Source organism: Ixodes scapularis, unplaced genomic scaffold, assembly GCF_016920785.2.
Source record: "Ixodes scapularis isolate PalLabHiFi unplaced genomic scaffold, ASM1692078v2 PGA_scaffold1__304_contigs__length_218370807, whole genome shotgun sequence".
NCBI classification, from domain to species: Eukaryota; Metazoa; Arthropoda; class Arachnida; order Ixodida; family Ixodidae; genus Ixodes; species Ixodes scapularis.
The window spans coordinates 49,271,998-49,298,319 of record NW_024609846.1 but is presented as its reverse complement, the minus strand read 5'-3'; the positions used below and the strand labels follow the sequence as shown (position 1 = coordinate 49,298,319).

At 46.4% G+C, this 26,322-nt stretch overlaps 1 protein-coding gene across 1 annotated transcript in view; it reads left to right on the top strand.

The window, feature by feature from the left end:
- LOC120851100 (flocculation protein FLO11-like) overlaps nt 1–26,322 on the top strand; it is a 46,397-nt gene that overhangs the window by 5,794 nt on the left and 14,281 nt on the right. The window contains exon 2 of the mRNA XM_040223653.2: nt 12,137–13,097. Coding sequence (XP_040079587.2) covers nt 12,137–13,097 — 961 coding nt within the window. The remainder of the gene's footprint in view (nt 1–12,136; nt 13,098–26,322) is intronic.

Below are 26,322 nucleotides of genomic sequence, written 5' to 3'. Positions count from 1 at the left end.
CCGACAACGACAGCCCCAGACACAACACCCGCTGCTGCGCATGGTGACTCAAAGACATGGTGACTGTTGCGTTTTCCTTCCTTCCATTTTTTTACTAAGTTTTCCTATTTCTTTTAGTATATCCATGTGAACTCTTTGATTTCTTTTGTAAATACATGTTTTAAGAAAAACGAAGGACATTGAATCTTGTCGATTGTTAACCACAAAGAACCCTGTGACACCCTCCTTCTCATCCATACCCTCTTCTCCCCTCCTTTCCTCCTCCTCCTCCTTTGAGGTATTTCAATTGTGCGATATATATATATATATATATACATGACCCTCGCGTTGCATCATGGGACGTTTCCCATAATGCAACGTGCGGGACGCTCGTGACGTCATTATGGGAAACGTCACATAATGCAAGGCGCGGGTCACGAGTGAGATCCGCGCGTTGCATTATGGGACGTTTCCCATAATGCAACGCGCGGGACCCTCGTGACGTCACTCGTGACCCTCGTGATGTTACAGGTGCCGTCATTATGGGAAGCGTCCCAAAATGCAACGCGCGGGACCCTCGTGAAGTCGCGTGTGATGTCATTAGGGTGCATTTTCCATAATGCATAGAGCGGTAACGCCGACGCCGACGTCGACGCCGCTCAATATGTATATACAGTGTGACCGCGGCTTTAGGTATCAATGTTACCGATGCGCGATATGTTATAATGAAAATCAATAATGCATTGAGGAGTTTTAGCATATCGTTTTTGCATGGTTTGAGGGAGAAGCCTGGTGAAAATTCCCGTTAACTGTGAATATGGTCTCTCAAGAAAGTTGTTTTGTCATGAAACTTCTATCCCAAATGTGACACCAATTTATTGCAATCGAGAGGACCGTACAATCAAGGCATTGTTAATTATTTTTCAATACATGAACTTGAGCAAAATGACATTCTTACACTGTAGCACATTTTTTAACTCGGGAAAACTGGCACATGCTTTATCAGAGTTGCGCCAAAACGTAAAGGTACTCTTTAGCGAGTAACTCCGTCCAGAGGCACGCTGCACACTACCCCCTTTTAAATTACGCTACTCTCTGCTGCGGTTTTTTTTTTTTTTTTCGTTGTTGTTTTTTTACAGCGGCATATTTAGGCGTGACTGCATTTACGATAAACGTTGCTGAAAAAGAACCCCTGTCCGGTTTATTGGACGGATTGTGGTGCTCGATGAAAACTCCTACCATTTTTCCGAAGTAGTGCGTATTTCTGCATTGACTCAATATATCCAGCGTACGAACTTCACAAGACCTGAGTCTAGACGCCGACACCAAGAACAAATCCGTCATCATACGTTCCGTTAAAGTTGTACAAAAAACCAAAAATACAAACCCCTTTGCTAAAAGTGTCATATTTAATTATAATGCAATTAAATGCAAAGGTGCAAGCGAGCTGGACAAGAATGACGAAAAAAATCTCTGAAGAAGGGGAACAAGAGAGACACGAGGGACCAAGCGGATTTGTTCGGTCGCGCACCGGTCCCCTAGCTGTGTTTAGAGATTTGTGTTTGTCCTTTGTCCTTCTTGTTCGCCTTCTCCAGGGAATATTTTTCTCATATTTTAGGATACGAAAAAATATCTGGAAGCGCCTCAAACGAACGAAACAATCCTATACTTGGTTTCACCTTAAGTCAAAACAGAGCCAACGCTACGAGCTGATGAGACCAATCAGAAAACGTCAAAAGGGCACCATTATGGTATTCGTCGTGCTTTTTTACGTGTCTCGTCGTCACTGAACCAATCGTAAACAAAAAAGGTCCAGCGACTTGACTTCTGACGCTGCTTGATTGGTCCCATTACCTCATAGCGTCGGCTGAGTCTGAACTTAAGCTGAAACGGAGTACTAGGCTTTCTAGCCTTTTTTCAAAGTGACCGCACCATCGCCTGTCCGCGATTTCTCGATCACGTATTCTGAGCATGGCTTGGACAAGAGGACCGCGTCAGCGTTCGGCGTGAACGTATTTAAAACGAGTGATGCTCGTCAACGTTCAGACAGTCGAGGTGCGGCGCTTTGAACTCGTGTCGTGATGAGCGCAATATGATTTTTCCGAATCTTCCCACGGACATCTCACAACTCCGTTCATCGTTCGGAATGGTGGAGTACTACAGCCGTTTTATCCCTCTCCTTCCAGCAAGAAGCCGAGCCACTGCGCACTTTTTTGGCGAGAAGACATCCATTTCATCTGGGATACTGAAGCTGACATCAACTTTAAGAGGATAAAAACACTGCTGTCATCAACAAAAGTCCTGTAAATGCTTGACCCAAGCCTGCCCATAGTCGTGTCCACAGATGCGTCTGCGTATGGCCTTGGTGCTGTCCTCCAACAGCGCAATAGGAAAGAGATGCATACAGTCGATTTTGCCTCCCGCACACTACCAGCTGCAGAGCGAAAATGCTCCGTGAGTGAAAGGGAAGCACTCGCGTGCCTGCGGGCGTGCGAACGATGGCGCAACTACCTGTGGGGCCGACGTTTCCCTTTTAACACTGACCATCAAAGTTTGGTGACTCTATTAGCACCGCGTGGTTCAGGCCATCGACCACTTCGAATCGCAAGATGGTCGACATGTCTTCTATAGGCTACGACTTTCAAGTCGAATTTCAACGCGTAACTGAAGATCAAGTGGCTGACGCACTATCTCGCCTTCCACAGCCGGAAGATGAAGGCTGCACCGAATTCGATAAAGAAATAATGTATTTTCTTGCATTGCACAACGAATGCGAAACTAAAGTGGAGCTACAGGAAGCCACAGCTAACATACACAGTCTCGATTGAGGTCATGTCGTACGCTACATCAGCGTAACCTCCAAGACGCCCCTTGTCCTCTGATGTCACACCATTCTACGACGTGAGGGATGACCTTGCAATGGACGACGGCATCCCCTGCGCTACGACCGCTTCCTCCTACCACAAGAACTTCAAGTTCCTCTCACCGCAAAGCCGCATGAGGGGATATCCCGGGATAGTAAAGACGCGCAAAAGCTCCCAGGAGTTACACTGGTAGCCGAGAATGGACAACCAAGTGGAACAGGCCATCCATGCCTGTTAGATTTGCAAACCGGCTGACAAAAGTTCCAGGATGTACATACACTACGCCACTTCCCGGATCGGCCATAGTCGAAGGTTGGGATTGACATTTTAGGGTCATTTGAGCGTTCGGATCAATCATGACGCTACGCTATTGGGCAGGAGATAGAACTATAGGGGGCGGTTTATCGAGCTCGTTGTCCCCACAGCCCGGTGTTTACTAACACGGCATAACAAAGAAATTGAACCTCGTCATGCACGTCTGGACATGAGCGCTTTGCTCTTACCAGTACCACGGCCGGGCTGGAAGCGCGCGCTCTCTTTTTCTTCTTACGGCCTTTGCAATTGGGGCAATCGCCACCTCCCGCCGCAATTCGCGGGGGGCGCTGTCACCTCACCCCTGGGCTACCCTTGGCCGTTTGCACAGAGCGCGTTTGACAGTGTATCTCAGTGCTGTTGCAACTTGCGGCCGAGATTTTTATAGCCTCTGACACATGATCCTTACGTTTAGACCCTCAGCCACTATCTAATGCGCTTCTGATGAGCCCAAAACGGTGAATATTTGACTCACATCTCCGAGAAATTCGGGAGTAAAAAGTAATAAGTAGAGACAGCGAATGCAGTTGCGGAAAAGCTATACTCGTCTTTACCTCCAGGACTTCTGTTGCAACTCAAGAACAGGAGGAGACGGACCCCTTCTACGAGGAGGAACTTTAAATGATAAATAATTCGTACACTCTCGTGAAATGTAAGCAGGCCCAATTTATCTATTGCCGTGGTCTGCATTATCATTTCATGGGCCGCACATGAAGTCGGTCAGCTGCTCTAGACGAGGGTGTAGTAGTCTGTACAATGTTCGCACAGTGCATATTACAGCCTAAAGCGCTCCCTCGAGGGCTTGTGCACATATCCAGCTGATTTTCCGTTTCTGTCCGTGACCATCTTTGCATGGTTAATCAGAAGCATTCTGAGGAACTTGTTGCAAAGTGAACCAGCCAAGCGCTTCGAGTGACTGTTGTCAATGCCCTCTGGGCAACTTAGGATTGGCGCGTCTTCAAGATAGGGTGCAATGAGTAGTTGCAGAACTTCGTGCACATTTACACGCGGAAGGTGCTTAACAGACTTAAAAAAAAAAAAAGCAACAATGTTGTCCAGAGGTGCCAGGAACCTAGGATTTGAATAATGAAGTCCGCATTGATCCTGGCCTTGCAATTAGACGAACTGAGGATCACCTATGTTACTAGTAGTGAACAGCTAACACAGGCGGCGCTGGCGCACCCAAACTCACTAATGAGTTGATAGCAGCTTGAAGGGACTCTACGAGAGGGGTGAGGTGGTTGCGCCCCCGACGGCAAGCAAGTGAACTACACACGGAGAAAACATGCCATTGACTGTTCCTTCTTGAGCCTCTCTGCATAGCACTCACAGTATGCAACGATTGCCCTTTTTCTCATTCTTTTACTCTCTCCTATTCCCCTTTTCATCCCCTTCCCTAATCCACCAGGTAGTGACTCGCCCCATCAACGGAGGCCCACAATCTCCTGGTGTCCACCCTTTCCCGTCACCCCAGAAATAAACAAACAAACAAACAATCCCAGGCGATTGCAAAGGCCGTAAGAAGAGAGAGCGCGCGCTTCTAGTCCGGCCGTGCCAGCCCTTTAATCGCACGAGCAGCGGCCTTCGAATCGTCTTCTTCGACATCGCTGATCAAAAACCAACAATAAAATTTGGTTTGTTGTCTCACAGCTGTCTCAACAGCTGTCCCCACCCCACCCCACAGCTGTACCCACAGCTATCCTCACCCTAACAAATTCTATCTTCCCTTCACCAGAGCCTAACTTGTATAAATTCTCCCCACTCCCACAGGCTACGACCGACTGAAGTGGGCTATCAAGAGAAATTACTTACCAGTAACCACGACGTTTTTGTGGCATTAATGCGCGAATCATTGCCGTGACAATCGTTGTGTGTTTATTCTTCTGTTCTTGAGCAGCAACTGTATCTTTTTGTGCGTGATTGAGCTGCCTGTGTGCGTGACCATGAGGCATGCTATTAGTCTCTTCTTCATTAAGCTCTGTTTAGCATGGTTATGTATCCCTTTTTATATTTGTTTTTATAAGATTGGGCAACTATGCAAATGTTACATGTATCCCCTTTCTCTGTAATGCCCCTCTAGGGCCTTTAAAAGTGTTCAAATAAATAAATAAATAGTAAATATTTTTATTCGCGTTCTCAGTTAAACTATTTTCCTTCTTTTTTTTTATCATAATAATAATAATATTTATTTGCATACAAAAATCTGATCCTGGATGGCGTGCACGGCTGTGCAGAAAGGCTAAAACCCGTACGCGAGTGCGCCTGCCAGCCCGCCACCCGGGACTTGAAAAAAAAAAAAACACGCGCACACGCACACATATACCGAATTTGTACACAGGGCCGTAACCCAAAATGTTAAAAAAATGAGGGTTAAATGTAGAGTGTAAGTTGACTTACTCGTATACCTATGAGAACACACACACAAACACACACTACACTACACCACTGTTATGACGCCTCTGCTGTAGGTGCTTTGGAAACTTTTAGTTCATTCTTTTCTTTTTTTATACTTTCTACTTGTATTGAATGTCTCAAAATGAGAGGGTGAAAAATGTTCTGTTTTCATCGTTTTATTTTTATATATTCGGATAACGTTGTCTTCCTGTATGTTATATGTCCATTCAATTTCTTCTCACTCATCATCACTTTGAATAAAGAGTACCGTGCCCGGTCGCAGATTTGGAGCGCGAGGATCTGATAGCAAAGAGTATTTCTCGGGGAGCCTGGCATTCAGCGCACAGCTTTTGAAGTGGTGAGGACTGGGAACGTGGTTTTCAAACCCGACGAGAAAATAAGCCGTAGCCTGAGGAACGCGAGAAGCACGAGCGGACATTTCATCGCTCGGGACTAGTGTGTTTCGGCGTCTCGTCGCAGCGGGGCGCCCGTTACATGACTTTTGTCTGCCGCTCTACCTTTGCACTTTTGGCGGCCGCGGCACGCGACGATCTGCCAGGTTTTGTAATCCATCAACCGCGCTCGATTGTCGTCAGGCGGTTGATTTCGATCCCGCAATTACGCAATCAAGTTTTGCGAAGGCAAGACGGAAAGAAATTGTCCCCTTTTATTCTCGCAATAGACCCTTTCCGAAATTCAGTGCTATCTGGTGGTTCGTAAAGCAGTTTAGCTTTTGCCATATCGATGGCGGAAATGAACTTGTGTCGGCACCGTCACTTTTGCAAGTCAATGGCACGCTGGGAATTCTTCAGTGTGAGTTCTTTCTCGATCACTTTCAGTTTGATGGTGACCAAGAACCTGCATTCATAACAAAGCTCCAACCCACTCAAATGCCTCGGGAAAATTCTATACACGAAAATGCTTTAAAGCCAATTGTGTGCCGCCTGCAGATTGACTGAATCTGAGTTATTAGAAATAAACGCTTACGTAGCTCTTGTGTTTCATTCCTACGTCGCGTCGTACTGACCCCCCGAATGTACAGGCCTCGCGTCATCCGCTTAGAAGCATCTTCAACGTCTTCCTTTATGAGTCACTAGAAGGCCGCCATTCGTATGGCACAGATGCCTTTCCACAGATAATGATAGCGATCAAAGTGGCCAGACTTAATTTCGGAAAGGGTCTATTTCACCGCGACAAAGACGCTTCTGAATCGAGTATGCTTGGGCCAAACTAGGACCACTACGTCTCTGCAAAGTCATGAACATTCCAGTCAAATTACGTTTCATGACCCCTTTAAGGGTGGTAAGGCAGTTGTCGTGAAAATCTAAAACTAAACCGAGAATGGACACGAAAGCTGCTCGTGTAATTATGCTGACGTAGACATTCCAGGGGTATGGGGGAGCGTTTGCTCGGGCTGCACAAAAGCTCTCCGCCTTAGAGTGAAATCTCTTTGCAATTGGTGGTATTTTACTAGCGTGTTCGGCAACTTCACGGATTTTGCTCAGCGAGATAACGGTGGGAGCATCTGGATCCCCTAACTTGTGTTCAAACAGCGCACAGGCAGTGAAGAAGAGAAGAGAAGGGAAGATAAGAGAAGAGAAGAGAAGAGAAGAGAAGAGAAAAAAAGAGAAGAGAAGAGAAGAGAAGAGAGGAGAAGAGAACAGAAGACAAAGCGCTGCAACAGGGTCGATAAAGGGAAGGTTGGAAAGGTCCAAAGGATAGCTCGTTGCACAAGAAATAATTTGTAGTAAAGTGGAGAGCTCAGCTAGCTGGTAAGATTACATCATATTAAAAAAGTGCACAGTCACTTTACCACAGATCATTTATTGATCAACGAGCTCTTCTTTGGGACCTTTCCAACCTTCCCTTCATCGACCCCGTTGCAGCGCTTTGTGATTTTTTTATCTTTCCTTCCTTCCTTTTTGTGCTCTGTTTTAAAATGACGTCATCTTACCAACTAGCTGAACTCTCTACTTCACTAAGTTATTTTGGCATGCCATCGAAAGCACCCGAAGTAGTCTTCAATATTCAACAATGGCGTCCTCAGGTCGCTACTCATGCAACTAGTTCTTGATTCCACTTCCTTTGTGCTGTATCCACCCATTTTATAAGCATATTTCTCTTAGCAGGAAGCAGTTCGTCCTCTTCTGTATCTAACAGTGCTGCTGCCATAATCACGTGTCAATGTTCCATCTACGCCCCCATTGTTCTACTCTCGTCAGCACGCACCAAGCCCTGTTGTCAAGTGTGCGACCACTAAATGCATCTGATAACACTGCCATTTTTTTTTTTTTTTTAGAGAAAATATTTAAGTATGCTTTTTTCTACGAAGAAAATACGCTTTTTTTTCGATTTTGACTTCGGAGGTTTTAAGCATTCATAATCTCCATTAACGAATGCACCACCTTCGGGCACCTCAGTAGTAAATCCGAGCGCGATACGTTGAGAAACCGATTTTCGCGGACCATCTAAAGTGAGATCGCATATTAGTTAGGGTTGTGTGGATATTTAGACAGCGTGTAGTTGGTCAGTCATTTCAAAGTTGCGCCGAGTAACTCGCTGTGGATGAGAAATTTATCCAGTGCAGTAAAACCCCTACCCTGGGGTCTTTAACGTGCACCACGCAGTAGTGATACAGGACCACACGCCGGTACGATGCTCATCCAGGCCGAAACGGGCAGGGGTGGAGATTGAACCCAAAATCCCTGGGTTCTGCAGCGCGAGCTTTCGCTCCACGTGCTCCAAGCTGGTATGCGCTAGCCCATTCTTGGCGGCAAAGCGAATAGAGAGATGTCACCAAGCATTCGGTGCATGAGTGAAGCCGCCGTAACTTTAGTTCACAGAAGGTAAGGTAAGCTCGAGACGATTTGTACGGTCTCGTGCAGTGTGCGCGCAGAGCTTCAGCTACGTTCTCACACGTGCAGAAAGACTAAAATTCCATCGATGCATTGCGGCAGTAGTGGCGTCGCTAAACCGGCTAGTCAGATCGGTCTATTCAGCGGCACATATGGCACGCCCAATGAGCTCGATAGCAATCCTGCCCACAAAAGCGGTCGTTCGCTCGAGATCCCATTCCACGCTCGTGGGGTGGCCAAATGGCTCCCTCGCCTGGTTAGACTCCCGTAGGACCCGGAATATTGGCAAACGTCGCGGACGACTAACATTACCCTGGATTTCTACAGGTAAGCTTTGCTTTCGTTCCATCAGATTCTTGATCAATCCATTCCTTGAGCAAGTGTCAATAATTACTGACAATAGAAAAACCATCATGTGTTAGTTTGATCTACGCAGGATCGGTCATGCTTAATGCCACGTATATAAAACAAAAATTAATACGCACCGCTAATTCAGAAGAGAACGGTGGAGGTAAACACATCGTGGTATCACAAATCCAAAATAATGAAGCCTTCAACTTACGGGCTATTTGCCATTCTCTTGGAGTGCGCCTTCGCGTTAAATATCTCAGATGCACCCCCCCCCCCCCCTTTTTTTCGATCGCAAGAACAGTCATAAAGCCTCGTATTATATATTTTGGCTCTGAAATATACCCGCGCAGGAATAGTTGAAACACCCATTTCCGGTATGGACTATTGAAATCCAAATGTTTGCCGACAGATTAATACCGAGCGAAGTTCGAGTGACGCAGTGCTCGTATCCCTTTAGTGAGCTGGGTTCGGCTGACATGTTGGAGCACTGTATATGCATCACAGTGGAAAAGGAAAAAACTTTGCAGAAAAGTGAAGAAAAAAAAACAATCCGCTCTTATTCGCATAGTAGTTGCGAAGTACAAATTACGTTTCTGACTCTGTAACATCATGTTCTAGTGCTCTTTTGCTCGTTGACGGAGCTCAAACTCAATGTTGTTCCATGGTGCAGTGAAAAAAACTTGACACTAAAAGACACCGATTTTGTGCAGCTTTTCTTCTTCTGTGCCCTGAGGCTTTTTTCAGGCTCGCTTGACTGTAGTGCTATCTTGTTATGGAACAAAGAGCTTTGTTCCTTCTGCACTTACCGTATTTTATGCAGACCGTAGATGTTGAGCCATCCGCCTGGTCTACACCGTGTCTCGCTGTCGATCGCAGGTAAAGCAAGCCAGGCTCCAAATATCAAGCTAGTGGACAAACTTGTCGCTGACGACGACGCTAAAAAGAAAACAAAATTGAGACCAACCGAAGATCCCAAGTAGAGGTCAAAGAAGGAGAAGAAGCAGCCGGGAGGAGGCAAACTTCAAGAAGAGTGCTAAGAGCAAGACAAAAAATAGGTCATCGTCTGAGCGGCGGAAGTACCAAAAAGCAGGGATGCTACCCATGAGCAACGACAAGTCAGTGCCCTTCCTCTAGATCCGCCTGCTGAGAACGCTACCAAAATGGGAAGCAAAGAAAGGGGAAGAAGAAAAAAAGGCAGCAAGAAAAAAAAGAAGAGGGCAGAACCTGAACAGGCCCCACAGCTGGAGCTTCTTCCGCAGGTTTCACATACAGAGGAGGTTCCTCCGGTGAGTGCTTTTGGTCAAGAAACGATAACGGCACACTCCATGAAGAAAGGAAGTAAGAAAAGAAAGGGGAAGAAGAAATGGGGCAGCAAGAAGAAGCCTCTTATACAGGTTGCAGCCAGCAAGGAAGTTCCCCCGGCGGGGTTTGATTTTGGGATGAAGAAAAAAACAAAAAAGAAAAAAAGTAAAGAAAGAGTCAAGAAGAAAATGAAAGGACATCCGGGGAACGTCCCTTTTCCTGAAGCACTTCCTGTAGAAGCTCCGCCCCCAGGCCACCCTCTCGCCGAGCCGGAAGCAGACACCGCAAGGAGAAAAGGTAGCACGAAAGAGAAAGATATGGGCATTCCACTTCCTCCTGAGCCACAATCTTTTTACAGTTCTCCTTTGACTCCCTCTGGAGAAGCACCAACGGCTGAGACAAAGTTGACTATACCAAAGAGGAAAACTAGGAGCAAAAAAAAGAAATCGAAAATGTCAAAGACGAACAGAATGGAAGCATTGCCTGGAGATGGTGTCCCGCCTCAGGAGCTGTTCCCTGGAGCTCCTCTTGCAGAGCACCCTACACCGGGAACAGAGATGGTGCAGGAACAATACGACCAAAGAAGAAAAAAGAAAAAAAGAGGCAGTAAAGAGAAGAAAGATAGATCCTCATCAGCGACCTCCCCTCTGGCCCGCCTGGGCAAATTCTTGCGCCCCAAATCTAACCCTGCTCCTGATGGAGACATGGCCGCTCAGGCGTCAGGATCTGCAGACGAAAGTAAACAGTTCAAGCGCAAAAGAAAAAAAAGAACGAAGGGAGGTGCAGATCTTGAACCTCTTTCCCTGGAGGAAGCCATTTTACAACAGGCTATCATAGATCAGGGACTTCCAGCCGCAACCTTGCCAGTGCAGGTGCCACCGGGCGACATCGGAACCGAAGTGGTCGAGGTTGGGGTGGAAACAAAAACTAAAAAGAAGAAGAAACAAAAGAAAAATAAAGAATTAGCTGAGTTGATTCCCGCTACAGCAATTGCTTCGGTGGACGAAGAAAGCAAACAGAAAGAAAAAAAGAAACGGAAGAAAAAGAAGGGCGGCAGTACTCCAGGAGAAGGGACACCATCAGAAGCTAGTTCAGATGAATTGTCGTCATCCTTGGAAACCTCTAGCGGGGAAGAAAAAAAGTCTGAACCAAAGAAAACGATTGCTTCCATCGAGCCCGAGGTTTTAGATGCCAGAGCAGCTGAAAAGAATCGAAAATCAAGGAAGAGTAAAGCTGCTCCTCTCGAGGACGCTCGACTTGTTCCGACTAGCTCCATCTGCTCCGTCTGCAAGCTTCGTTCTACTTCGACGCCTTCGACAGGGACGACGGTCTACATGACGCCGTGTTCTACACCGACCACTGATCAAACGACCCCAGCTCCAGAGGCGCTGAATTTCATTCTAAATGCCATCACAAAATACTGCGAGAAGGCATCGAAAACCTGCAATCTCAGTGCCACAGATTTAAATTTCACGATAGTGGGACCTTCCCCGCTGGGGCCTCCCGGATCGACGGTGCGCGTTATTCGAGGGGACGACAGTTTCGCGCAGATGCCCGAAAAATCGGTCTCACAGCAGCCTGGCCGTGATATTCAGGCAACGCGATCTACGATATCGATTTCTTCTCGCGAAAAGAGGGCTACTTCGGGCAGAAGAAAGAGAGCGATACAAAGGCGTTTTATTGATATGATGCCAGGAACGCAGTCGACGATAAACATTCCGCCCCGAAAAGGCAGTGTGGTGATAAACGTCAGCTACCCCGAGGAACCTGTTGAGCCAGACATGACTCCGGCGGAAAGCGGTGTGTCTTTCCTCCCACCCAGCAGGTCGTATTCCTGCTCTCGTGCGCCGGCATGTCCCAACTCCACGTTCTGTGATGATGAGACAATCCTGCCAGGACATCCGCCTGACAGCAACTCTTCTAGGGTTTACTGCCACCCCGAGTCATCTGGGTATAGCTGTGACTGCGGGCAGAGTTTTTCTGTCGATGAGAGCGTTTCCTCGGAGTATCCACCGGACAGGTACCGCCTTCCATCGGAAGTTTTTCCCGAGGAGTTCAGCTTGTCTCCTCAATCTCAAGTGGTGACGAAAAGAGCCTCACAAGTCAAGAAAAAAAGAAAGCAAATAAAGCTGGGAAAACCAATATCGCGGCACATACACAAGCTACACAAAGTTCTTCAACAGCCCCAACTTACTCTGCAGCCTCCACAGCAAAAACAGCAGCCACCCACGCAACAGCCACAGCAGCTTCCGTCCCCAGTGTGGCTGCAAGTAAAAGGAGCTTTGCCACAAGAGCAGCAAAAGCAGCTGAGACAAATTCTGCAGACACAGCCGTCTCCACAGGTGCAACCACGGCAGTACGGTCAAGAAGGAATGACTATGCCGAAAGGGCAACCTCAGTGGCAACAGATAATATTGCAATCAAGCCTTCTTCCACAGGAAAAACTACTGCAGCAACCAGGGCCACAGTCGCAAACTTTGCCCCTATATTTGTCCAACGCGCCCCCACTGTTTCAGTCAACACGGCAGCAAGGGCCTCACTTTCAGATTCCTGCAATCACCCAACAACAAGTCCTGCCTCTGAATCAGCAACAACTGCATCTAGGCTATACAGAACAGCTGCAGCAGCAGCTGCAACTCCCACCGCAAATACCTAAAAAAGGTTTCGAATACGCACTACCCCAAGTAAGGTATCAACGTCAGCCACCTTTTGATCAGCAATATTTGCTAGAACAGCAACAAGAATTAAATCAAGAGCTGCAGAAACAAGTGGCTTTGCTGACTTATCAGCAACAGCAGCAGGGTCAGATACCACAGCAGCAAGGCTGGCCTCAAAAAAGGTCAAAAATTCTGCTTATTCACCAGCAGTTGCAGCCCGATGAATACTTGGAGTCGATCGCTGTTGATGGGCAACCAATTTACAACCAGATCGACCCGCCGCCTGGTGCGATGCAACAATTGCCACCACTCATGCCGCAACAGCTGCAACCGGACAGCCCACAGCTGGAACCGAACATGCAGCCACCTCCGGCGCACATGCAGCAATTTCAACCTCTCCTTGTTCCTATGCAATATCCCCAAATTCCATTGCAACGTCCCTGAAGCATGAATACATTTTCACTTGCGAGCCTCTCAGAAGATGAGATATCAGGCATACCCGGGTACCCCAGGAGCTAATCATCCAGAGGTTAATTATTTGAGTTTATCTGGTGTCTAAATCAGTTCTAAAAATCCAACCATATCCAAGAAGTTTAAATATAGTACGTCGGAAGCTGCAAGCTATAAATACTCTCCCCGTCGCACCTTATGTCTCAGTCCGTGAGGCCGCAGCACCAGCGTTCAATCATCTTCAATCTACCAGTCGGATGCATTCTTGTTACGCGTCAAGTTCTCTCTTGCATCAAGACATGTAAGTAAATATGTTTAATGACCACAAGACACAGATATTTTTATTTTTATTAATGCTAAAATGTAAAACAGAACACTAACAGCATAGCCGCTTCGTCAATAGGAGCGTATCTTTGGTATCCGATATGCGTATCAACGTATAAAACCTACTTTTTTTTCATTTACATCGTATTCGAACGCTCGTTTTGACGAAAACCCGGTGGTGTATTTCGTTTGCCAGCGCCGAGGAGAGAGGAAGAAAGAGGGGGAGAGGGCGTGCGACGCTCTCCTTGGTCTGAAGTGCTGACGTCAGCACGCGTCAACCTCTACCTCTCTCCCCGGCGCTGACAAACTGACAGACACCGCCGAATTTTCACCAAAACGAGCCCTTTCGTTTTCGGCAAACCACGCGCACAGCTGGCTCGGCGCCAGAGAGAAGGCGCCGCGAAGCACCTCCTAGAGAACGAAGCCGTAGTGCGAAATAAGATGGCGTCATCAGAGAAGGCCAACGCTGGACACAGATTGAAAACTAGTGCTGCGTCAGCGCTCGGCTTCGAGTTAAGTTTGAGCCGAACGTTGCCGTAATCGTCATGTCCAACCTGTGCCCAGCGTTGGCCTACTCTGACGACGCCCTCATTCAGCGCTACGGCTTCGTTATCTAGGAGGCGTTGCGCCGCGGCGCGGTGGAATGCGGTTGTACTATAGTTGCAGCTCTGACTGCGCTGGTTGTTCTTCGCTTTGGGTTTTCATAGTAGCGATGCGTAAGCTGCGATGTGTGTGTGTGCATTTAAAAAGATGGATGCGGTTCCTTCCACGAGTGGTATGTACGTAATTCTTTCCACGAGTGATATGGATGACCGCATCCAAGTGCGTCGACGTACTCTGACAGGCAGAAAACGGAAAAGGATGAAAAAGGGTTGACTCTTAGGGAATCCGCTAGCATGACCCTTGGCAAGACATCAAACATGTCCCCCTTTGAGAAACGCTAACACTGACCTTGAAACGAGTCCAAAAAGAGGCAGCGCAAAATAGAAGCAAAAGAGAAAGCCAAAAGAGAAAAGTGAAGGGGTCAGCGTTAGCGTCTCCCAAAGGGAGACGTTTGCGTAACGTTTGTACGGGTCATGCTAACACATTCCCTAAGAATCCATCGAGGGCTCTTTCTTTCATTTTAGTTTTCGTCTCGTCTTGTACATAAATGCAACTTCTCCGCTGTAACGTATTTGCTCCGATATATTGAAAAATTCGCTTCTAAAACAAGTAGACCTGTAATCATGAACAATCGCTTTACGTGCGTAAACAGCGTTAGCCGGACGGCCTGCCAGGCGTATACAGACCAAGTATCAATTAACACTAAAAGTCAAAGGTATTCTTTAAAAAAAAAAAAAACATGCAGGCGCTTCTCTAGAAAAGCAGTATCTTGACTTTTAGGCGGATTTAAAATATTATATTGAAGTGGTATTTTTTTTATTAATATTACGCTGTGACAGGTAACGATCATTATCTACACGTAGCGGAACAAGAATTTTGGTCTACTAAAACTAAATGACATTAAACCCTTTCGAAAGTCACATGAACTCGAGAGAACAGCACATGTCTGAACAGCACACGACAAAACAGCAGGATCAAAACAGGCCACGTCGAAAGAGCACGCGACGAAACAGCACTGCGTCAATACAGCGCAGCGACAAAGGAGTACATGCCAAAAACAACACAGCGTCAAAACGTTACAGCGACAAAACATCCCGCACATAACGTATGTTTTTCTTCCTCAATTTGATCTTGTGTTAATGGCATGTCAAGAGAGCGTTCATATCGTCAGGGATGAAGGCTCAGAAAGGATCAATAATGAAGTGAAAATAAAGGTTTAATCGGCGAACTTGTGCCAGGGAACAAAAGAATGAACGAGCGTCGAGAAAGCAGCAGCGAGCGTCGAAGGCGAGTGTCGTAATGGCAGCTGGACTGGAGCGAAATGAGAGCGACAAGAGAAAATGAATCAGCATGGCCGCGGTCGGCTCCTTACCTACTACGCTTGGTATCTCGAATATTCGATCCATGCGGAGAGCAAATCGTCTGCTTCTTGCGCAGGAGTTTCGGTTACGTCAGAACGACGCAGAGTTCTTATTGGCTTATATTGGAAGGATAGTGGGTAGGTCTGAATGCTAGATGCCTCAAGGTCTACCCACTATTTTTTTTTTCCAATCAGCCAATAAGAGCTCGGCGTTTTGACACCATTGCAACCCCTGTGCAAGAAGCAGACGAGCTTGCGCTCTGCAAACTTCGTTTTAGCTCAAGTCCAGACGCAGACGACGCTACAATCTAATGGGAGCAATCAAGCAGCGCTCAAACGAAAGTCACTAGACGTTTTTTGTTTATGATTGGCTCAGCGATGATAGTACACGTACACGAACAGGACGAACAACATGATGGTGGTGCTTATGATGCTACCTGATTGGTCCCATCAGCTCGTAACGTTGACTGCGTCTGGGCTCAAGCTGAAACGAAGTATAGAGTGTTCGGGAGTGAAATATGGCGAGACTGACTCTGCAAGGTCATGTCGGCCCCCTCATCTTTCACAGAGAGTAAAAAATGAGGAGTAAACTTAAACTACTTATCTTGTATAGCGTTAGTTCTTTTTTTGTAAAGTTTCTCAAACATGTAGTACAGATGTCATGTTTTAATTTTGTATAAATCATTAGTGCCTGCATCCATAGAGTTATTATAATGTTCGCTAGAGGTTCAACTGGCGCTAGTGTCTACTTCCGGGAGGCAAATTGAAGCAGACAGCAACCAGTCTACTTTAGCAGTGCTCTTGTGCATCACTATGGGAAAACGCGCGTACATTTTGTCTCTTCGCCGGAAAATAACATGAATAACTTTTGTTATTTCGGTTGTACCGGATATTATATACCTTTATTAATATTGGGAAAACGTAATTGCTTTAGTTACAGCATTTTTCTTTACCACTGAACGATATTAAACGTCGCTGTATTTCAGGCCCAAATCTCTGCACCATGGAAGGTATGTAAAAACGAGCGACGATTCCAAGCGACATAACGACCGAAAGGAATGTAGAGTGTGTTTAAGGTTAGCTAGCATTCCGGCGGCGCTTATATATTGCTAATATATAAGCCTGTCATTATATGAAATTGACCCCGTCGTGCTCGTCTTTACGATTGGTTAAAAAAACATTCGCACGTAAAAAATAAAGTACGTGGGCTACAAAAGGTGTGTATTTTTATTATTTCCCATGTCGGGCAGTTTTTATCGGGCACCTGTTCTCTGGCTTCTCCCTATTTTTAAAGATTTGGAGCGTGCGAGTGATGATTTGAACCCAGAACAAGCATCTTCGCACATATTCACGAGCAGAAAGAATAAAACAGTACTTATTTATTGGAAATCGGACTATATTACGTGGCTTTCAATTTATGTTCATCATCTGCATGCGCAAAAAGTTGCTAATCTAGTGTTCCAGCGTAGTTCTTCCAGTCTCTCTTAATTTTCCACGTGTCCTTCGTTCGTTTGGCACGTATATCCCCCACGCTAGAAAGCGCCGACGCCGTGTTCGCGCTAACAGTGTCCGACAGTGCACATAAATGCATGTACGAAGCAGTTTTAGCACCGTTTTTCATGCCAGGAATTTAAAATAAAAACGCCGTAACTGACCAATTATTTCGTCTGCGTGACTGAGAAATGTTCCAATGTGCCCATAGTACGTACAATTATTCGTGATATTTGCTCTTATAATCGAGCGCAGAGAGAAAATGCACTCGTTTTTTCCCATAGAAATGCATTACCGGAAGTCAATTTCAGACTGGTTGCTGTCTGCTTCAATTTGCAGCACCACACTAGCGCCAGTTGAACCTCTAGCGTACATTATAATAGAGAGTTTTAGTAGATCGTTCCCATGACTCCGATAACGATACCCGATACTCCGCCACCGCCTCCCTTGCGCATGCATAGTATCGTTATCGGGGCTATCGGGGGTATCGGAACGATCTACTAAAACTCTCTAATAACACTATGCCTGCATCGCGATTGCTGGTATAGGTGGCTCGGGGCTCGTTAAGCTGTTTTTACAGCTTTTTTCCCGTGTTACCTGAGCACGGAGAAGCTTTCCTTCTCGGTCATGTACGCGGCAGTATTTATAACGTGTGCAATTATATTTCATCTAGCCACCGCTGTTCAGGTGCAAATAGTTTGTAACATCGTGAATGTTTTAAAATATTTTGTGGGAAATGCGATAATACCTAATTAATCATAAATTTGGTCTGTGCGTTTTTGCTTAAAGTCAGGGGTCTCTGAACCCTTTGAGTAAGGGGCCGGATCGGGCATGTGCCGTTGTCTCGGGAGCCGGGAAATAAATAAGTATAAATAAGGAAAAACAAAATGAGTTATCCTAGATAAATCTATAGATAAAAATTAAAAGTTAGAGTAAAAATTTAAAAACACAAAATGTGTTCGAGTTTACGCATTCTATTTTGAAATACATTATTTAAATAATTATGACGCACAATAATTGGAACCGCGAAAACCCTCTAGGCATAAATCAAAAAGCATGTAGAAACTTTGCTAGGCACTATAGACGGGGCAGCATTATGCAATAGATACGACAAAGAACTCTACGGACAATATACATGGGAACGTAAATGACTTTCAATACACGTAGTTGCACAGATATATTACGGAGTTACACAGACACAGGGGAATAAGAATGGCCATGTCAATGTCCAATTAAGAATATGACGAAAGGACAAGCATTACAATAGCAATTTTTATCCTTCTTTTTTTTTTTTCTTTTTGCTTTTTAGACATTTTTGTAAAGCTTGCGGCGCTGTAGCAGCGCCGGAAGGTTTACTGCTAGCGCCCCATGCAGCACTACCGGTAGCAGCGGGCTTGCTGAAAGCGGGCCGTGGGCATAGCTCCATTAAAAGGACCGCCGCCAGCCACTGGTCGGTCGGTAGACCTCCGCGGGCAGGATTTGGCCTGCGGGCCAAAGTTGGAAACCTCTGTTCTAAGTAAACTATATCATTTACGCCATTAATTTTTTTTTTCATAAAATACTACTTTGCCACGTGCAGAAACATCCATCACCCAGAAGGCAACACTCACGTGTTAAATGGCACCTTTTCATTTAACGTGGACGCTTTTTTTCTCGTTGAATTTACCTAACGTAAGAAAAGCGTCCGCCCAGCACGGTGTTAATGGTGGGCTGCGTATCATATTTCGATAGTACATTTTGTAGTTGTTGTGTACTGAAGTGGGTAGCGTGAAAGTGCGCGGTGCGCGCGCGAGCATGGGTCAACGCACCTACGCATGCCAACGCGAGACACGGCCACTTCTACGCCGAGCCTTCTCGAACAGGATATGTTTCATATCTGAATCAGTAAAGCGGGGCGCATCGCGCAAAGCCCACCAAGGTGTCCTGTCTCGCTTGGTACATAACAGTAGCTTTTCAGAGATGCGTGCATAGGGCTCCTAGCATGACGCAGCCCATACTCTCTGTCAATTAAAGTGCAACTCCGGTCCATACTTTCGATTTTGGGATTATGGCTGTTTTTAGTGCAGTTAGCGCCCCTGAGTTGCAAGGTGTAATTTTTTTCTCGTTATTGCGCGTAGTTTTAAAGATATGACGCCTGAAAGTTTTGTTTGGGGCGCGGCCGACAAAACCGAAACTAGCCGCTCGAGGTTCCGGCAACACTGGAAATCAGCCGCTATGTGGACGTGACGCCAAGATCGTTCTCGTTCAGCGAGTACACAGTCCAAGCGGCACCTACCTTTGTTGCGCTAGTCGTCTAAAGATAGAAGGCTAACTGATTTCGTTTTAATTCCGTATATGTGGTAGTTATCCAGCATATGTAGCAAGAGTTAGTGCGTATACCCAAAAGCTAGCGACTGGAAAACCCGTCAACTCGTTCGGTGGCGTACTCGGCGGCCGCCGCCGCGCGTGCGCAATGCCGTGCCGTACTCGTTGCTTGTATACCCAAAAGCTAGCGACTGGAAAACGAGTGAACTCGTTCGGTGCCGTACTCGGCAGCTGTCGGCGTGCGTGCGGTCTCCCGCACTCGTCGCTAGGCCTAAATTGTCATCGGGGCTCCGTGGACGGAGCGGCGTTGCTCTACGCCGCGCTGCCAGTGACGTACAGTGCTGGCGCTTTCGCGCGGCGGGTCAGTCCCAAACACGAAGCTTTGAGGCTCTCCGGCGCGTTCCGCAACAACCGAACAGACGTGTGTCAAGCTGTAGACGTCTGTTTTTTCGTTATTTTTTTCCTCAGGCGCGTAAAAGCTGAATTTGTAAGCTACGACACTAATTCACCATATAAGTTCGTCCAGGTAGTGAATCTTTGTACAAATAAAAAAAAAAACTTGCCGCACAAAAAAAAAAAAAAAAGTTCTTTGGGCAGTTATTTTTTTCTCAAAGCTAGCAAAAGTTTTTGTGGGTGATAAAGGAAAACAGAGAACGTTAGCAAAGTGAGAACACTTTCTTTCCCTTCCGCATCCCCCCCCCCCCCCCCCCCCGCACAACAATTTTTTTTTTTATCAGAATACATAGGATTTTAAGTTTTCTTTCGTAACTTTTGACTAAGACAAGTGTTTTTTTTTTTGTTTTTTGTTTTTTGTTTTTTTGCATTTTTAAATATCATATTTACCTCCAGCCGAATTCGGGCAAATTAGAGAGTTGTAACTTACAAATCCGAACATTCGCGATTTCTTTAAAGTCCTTTGGGGTATTCACAAGCAGTAATTAATACTGCTGCGTAACGGGTTGGAACGATTGGGAGGCGAATGTTTATATCGCATGAGCTTCACGCGCCGGCTGTTCGCTAGTAGTCGTTACGGACCTGAATACTACGCACGAGATTGCGTAGTAAACAAGCAGTGACGCAAAGCAGAACATTGTTTTCGTTTTCATTACAAACTTCAGTGTTTGGAGCTAGTTAGTGGTTGTACTCTACATGCGCACCATTCCCCATTCAACAGACATTCAATGGAGCATGAATGCTCAATCTTCAACACTGCACTTGACAATGACTGTTTTATTTATTGATCAGGATACTTTTATCATGTTTACCTTTTATGTACATGTACGATGGGCAAAGAGCGACGGCACGGCATCCTTCTTAAGCCTCGACCCCTTCGCTGACAAGCCACATGGCAACCAACACCCGTAGGTTTCGTTCGTAACTCTCCGGCGAAAAATGATCGGAGCAGAGCTTCGATCTGGGGGTCGACGTCCAAGGCTTTCCAAAGTCCACTCATTGAACAGCGTTCACCCACACCTTCTCCAATTTCCGATCCGTTGGAAACTTGTGAAAAAGCACCTCCGGGTTGCGCAGCGGCTTGTTTGAGCAGCCCACAGCGCTTTAAGTTGTACTCGGCATCTAGTTCGAGGAACAGCTGGGCAGTCTTGGGCGCACCGAGTTGCTCGCTAAAACGAGTCTAGGAGACCTCACAAGCAAATAAACAAAAGGCTATACCGAAGCTACACGGGCTACAGGTAAGAGCAACAGCTAAACACGCAATTACAAGCCGAAGTAGCGGTGGTAGCGGCACAAAGAAGCGCGCTCGACGGCTGCGCCGTGCTCCCTTCGGGAACGGAGGAAAAAAAGAGAACGATGTTGACATCACGGCCCAATGTTGCTTTAGCGATCGGCAACCCGCTGGCCGCCCGCTAAGGAGCAGCGGCTCGCGGCGGGTCGCGTTTTTATTATCGGCATTAGTTGAGAATGCGGCGTCCCACGGACGTGAAATTTTGGCTGGGGTCGTATTTTGTGTCACTAAAGCGATACCAGTAATTTAATTCATTTTGAGTTTTGGCCGGAGTTGCCCTTTAAGTGAGGCTTTGCTATGGCTTCAGAGTCTCGATGAGCCCGTATTGGTCCCAATAGTTACGTTGAAACCCCAGGAAAGACTACGGTGGGAAAGACTGAAGATTCCTGTGCCGCGCTTCCACGCTGCCAATAACGTAAAAATACTTTTTTTTTGTTCGGTGCTGTGATGGTAGGCGCTTTTTCGTCGATGTTTCGTTTTTGACGCTGCGCTTTCTTGTTGCGAGCTAATTTTAACGAGCGCTGTTTTGTCGCTGTGTTATCTTCCCGCCGTGCTGAATCGACGGTGCCGTTTTGTCGTGTACTGTTTTGTCACTGTTCCGAACGTCACCTGCTGATTGAGATAAGATATGATCTCCTATACTTCGTTTCATCTTAGGTCCGAGGGTGGCCGAGGTTATGAGCCGAAGGGCCAATCCAACAGTGCAAAAAGCGCAACGTCATGGCGTGCTCTCTGCACTTGATAGGACTAGCCGGCGGAGGAGCACGCACAGAGACAGACGGCGAATATCGGCTGGTCCTATCAACTGCAGAGGGCACGCCATGACGTTGTGCCTTTTTCGCTGTTTGATTGGCCAGTCGGCTCATAACATCGGCCGCGCTCGAACCTAAGCTGAAACGAAGTATAGACCTTTCGCTAAATTACCCAAGTATCAAAGAGTATGCTGATAACCTGGGGGGCTATGTTGCACGTTTTGGACTCCAGGGAGACTAGGGAGAAGGAAGTGGCGTAGGTGTGAATGAACGTATCTTAGCAGCACCACGCAACGCGTCATCAGCGACTCCACCAATCAACATCCAAACGGCGTTGTTGACGTTACTTCCTTCTCCCTAGTCTCCTGGGAGTCCCAAACGTGCAACATAGCCCCCCTGGGTACACTCGCTGCACGCGCTCGCCTTCCTTATAAAAAAGATTCGAAGTAAATAACCAAAATAAAGCGTTTATAGAACGCGCGTACGAAGTGACATTTGTTTTAGATTTCTGCTTTCGAACAGTTAGAGCCGAAGACGCCAGGACACGCAGCGCGTGTGCCTACGTTCCTGGCTTTTTCTTTGACTATTGGGTAATGCGGCAGAAAAGGTATATTGTAGAACAACCGCCGAACGTGCAAGTAGCGGGAGTGGATAGCTTCGACATGTCCTCCCGCTGCCCGACGGCTCGTGCAGCCGGGTTGCAGTCGCATGCAAGAGGCTCGCGCTTGTGTCCGCCGTTGTGCAAAGATTCCACGGATTCCATTATAAAGCAGACCTTCGAAAGGGGTCTATGGACCGTTTCAATGTTTACGAAATCACAGTCCAGCGTGCGATCTTCACAGCCCAGCACGTGCGTCTTCGTCGCTTCGGAAAGCATAGCAAAGCACGCGCCATACGCACAAACACTCAAAACGGCACCAGCCACGCGCTTTTTTTTTTTTTTTTTTGGAAACGTCTATACATGTTATAAAAAACAGAGAATACAAAAATGTAATTTACTGACGTGCTACGTTAGAGTGAAAAAGCAACTCGCTATCTATTGAAGAACTCGAGGCCCACCTCAGTAAGCTTATTGTATTTCATTACAATGAGGGGTGTAACCTAAACAGGAATGTCATTTTTGGTTGTTTGGAACGTCTTTGTTACAGCAAAAAGGCACGATTAAGGCGGCTACGGGTTTTGCTGAGAAAGGGTATGGGAAAGGGGTACAAAAAAAGGAAGGGTAAAAAAATGTTTTCCGAAGAAACGTAAATCATTTTTTTTTTTTTCAGTTGAAATAACTTCCTGACATCTAAGTAAATAGCTTTTACCCACCCAACCCGCGAACGCGGAAACCGACTGTTTCCAAAATTGTTTGCACGAGATTTACTCTTCAAAGTCAGATCAGAATGAACTTTTGATCAGAATGACTGAATGCGCACAGATATCTTACCACGGTATACGACACCTTACTGGCTCCTGAGTCAACAGCTCGTAGACTAGCAAGGCCCCCATTCATTTCAGAGTGGACACAACCACCCCCCGACCGAGCGCCGGCCGGCACATGTTCGACACGAGTTCCGGGTCAGCGATCGCAGCTAGGGCTTTTCAACCGTAACCTCTATACGGAAAAAGTTTGGGACTCGGCTTCCAGAAGAACTGATTGCCAGTCAAACATAAAAGAGAGGTTGGAGCGACCTAGAAAAGAGAATCTTGGCGCTTAGCACTATAAAGGAGAGAGAGACAAAAAATCATTTATACGCCAAGGTCCGGCGCTCAGTTATAAAGGAGCCCCATGCGACAGCAGCGTCTACTCCGCGTGAAACATTTTGGCAACGAGAAATTTGTTTAAAAAAGTAAGTTTTGTTAGGGGAGTGACCGCCGCAGTGGTACGTGGTGGTCTGGGGACAAAATTTTAGAAGGCTACCGCCGAAATGCTAATAGCTTGATATCTTTCTGTTCTTCCCTCAGATGTCCCGCAAGCGATTCAAGTCAAGAAACAATGTCCGAAGACAGCCAGCTTGCGGGCTGGATGTGCTCATATATTTTGGGCGCGAATCGCCTTTACGTAGCTCTACTAGGCGCAGCTGGAAGATGCGCTCAATTTAATCCACTATAAAATTATAAAAATGACCACGCTATCGGCCTTAGGCTTGGCTCGCAGTGAATAAAAAAATGACGACGAATTATGTTTATTTTTTGCCTCGTTATTCATTAACGAAGTGAACAGAAAAATACAAAAAAAGTGTAAGAATGCATATAAATCTAAATTTGTCTAAAATACACGAGAAATTGTCACAAAGGGTGACAGTTGTCATCGCAGGATACTGCAGATTGTTCATTAATAATTTGTTGAGCAACGAGAAACACGTCGAAGATTATAACCACCTCTTAGATAGGAGGCTCTTCATACGTTTTCGCAAGAACGAGAGCACTACTGAAAACAATGTCTGAAAATTAGTATTACGTATGAATGTTGCCGATTTGCGATACCTAATAATGACAATCGGTAATGCATTGTGAGCCTGTGAAAATTTCCGTTAACTGCAAATACATTTTTGCAAGAAAGTCACGTTATCATGAAGCTTCAATCTTACGGTCGACCCTGACTCACTGCCATCGACAAGGCCGTAAAATAACGGACTTTTTAATTATCTTTAAATAAATAAGCTCGAATAAGATGACAATCTTTCACCGCAACAAATTCTTCCACTCTGAAAAATTCGCCCGTCTTCATCCCATATGCGTTAAAAACTTAAAACTTCTCTTGAGCCCGTAATTTCGTCCTGAGGCACATGACACACTTCTACCGGTTGAATAATGCTAAACTCGGTCGCTGTTTTTGTTGCTTTCATACAGCGACGTATTTATATCCGTGGCAGCATTTACAACGGTCAATGCTGGAAAAACACCCCTGTCCGGTTTATTGGACCTATCGTAGTGCTCGACGAGAACTCGTACGACGTTGCGGAAGTAGAGCGTATTTGTGCGTTGACTCGATATGAGAACAGTCCAGTTTACAAACTTCGCAAGAAGGGAGTCTGGATGCTGACAAGAGCAGATCCGTCACCATACATTTAAGCCGTTCAAAAATCAAAATTGCACCCTCTTCTGCTAGACCCTTATATTTAAGGACGCGAAAAAAAAATATCAATCTTTTAAACGCCTGATACCAATAAAACATTCCTATGCTTTCCAGACCCTTATCAAAGTCAGCGCCATCGCCTGTCCGCCATTGCTTTATCAAGTGCCTTGGGCATCTGTAGGACACGAGGGCTGCGTCAACGTTCGGCAAGGACTCGGATCCAATCACGCGCTCCGTGGCCAAGAAATGGCCACCACCAGTGTTGCTTGATGGACTTTTGAAAAGAGTCTATTGCGTCATCGTGCAAATAAAGTGACACTGGGGGTCGTGGTGCTTTCTGGCGCATCACGCATTCGCACACTGTAAGAAGGGCTCCTACCAGTGAGTTGGAAACACAAAGCACTTTTTGGTTGAATGTTTTTTTTAAGCTTTTTCGCACAACCAACACAAACGCACGCACACACTCAATTTCACAGATACAAACTCACACACATACATACATGCATACACGCATTCACACACGCACGCACACATATATACACTCACGCAAACATACGCACCTCACACACAAATCCATACACTCACACATACACACACATTCATACACGCATACACACACACATGCGCACGCTCACACATACACACACTCACGCTCACCCACACACACACTCACACATACACCCACACACACACACACACACACACGCACGCACATAAACATCAAGGGCCTATATGGCAAGTTCAGTTCACCTCAAGTCCACACATTAACAACAGTTTTCAGAGTCTGGGGAAGTCGCCGCACAACACACGTGAGACGCTTAGGAGTGCTAAAGTAAGGTGAAGACAGTTACCTGAAAATTGTTTCTGGCAAATTTAGGGGGAAGCACTTCTTCGGTAAATTTAACTAATCGGCCATAATGATATCACTACTGCGTGGTGCGCGTTAAAGACCCCAGGCTAGCGGTTGTACCGCACTGGCTAAATTGCTCATCTGCAGCTGAGACACCAGACGCCCACTGAGGCAGACTAACTTCCGGCTGTATAAACATACACACAAAAATTTGATTTGCTCTGCCACGATGACGATCAGACACTAGGATCGACTGATAATATGTGCCGTATATGGCCACCGTTGTAAAACGTTTAATCTGTGTCGACCCTAGTTGACCCTAGCTCCCGGTACGGAGGGTACCGGGAGCCAGTCGCTGATAGTGTAGGAGCTAAGCGTTGACGTTCTCTTCCTCGTGAAGTTTGTGTCCAAGTCATGGGTGCTCAGACTGTTCGAGCCACATCGCTCTTCTTGAGGCGGACCTCCACCGGTCGTTTTGAGGCAATGCCCGAAGGTGGAATTTGCGGTGCGTTGCGAACGAAGCCTCTAAACCCCGAACACCACCAGTGGGGGACCCTCTCCTCCGGGAACAACGTGTAGGTTCGGCGGTCGCTGGACGAATATTGTGCGATCAACGATGGCAGAATGCCCTGTCAGTGAGATGTGTTGTTGGAAGAATTTACTCAA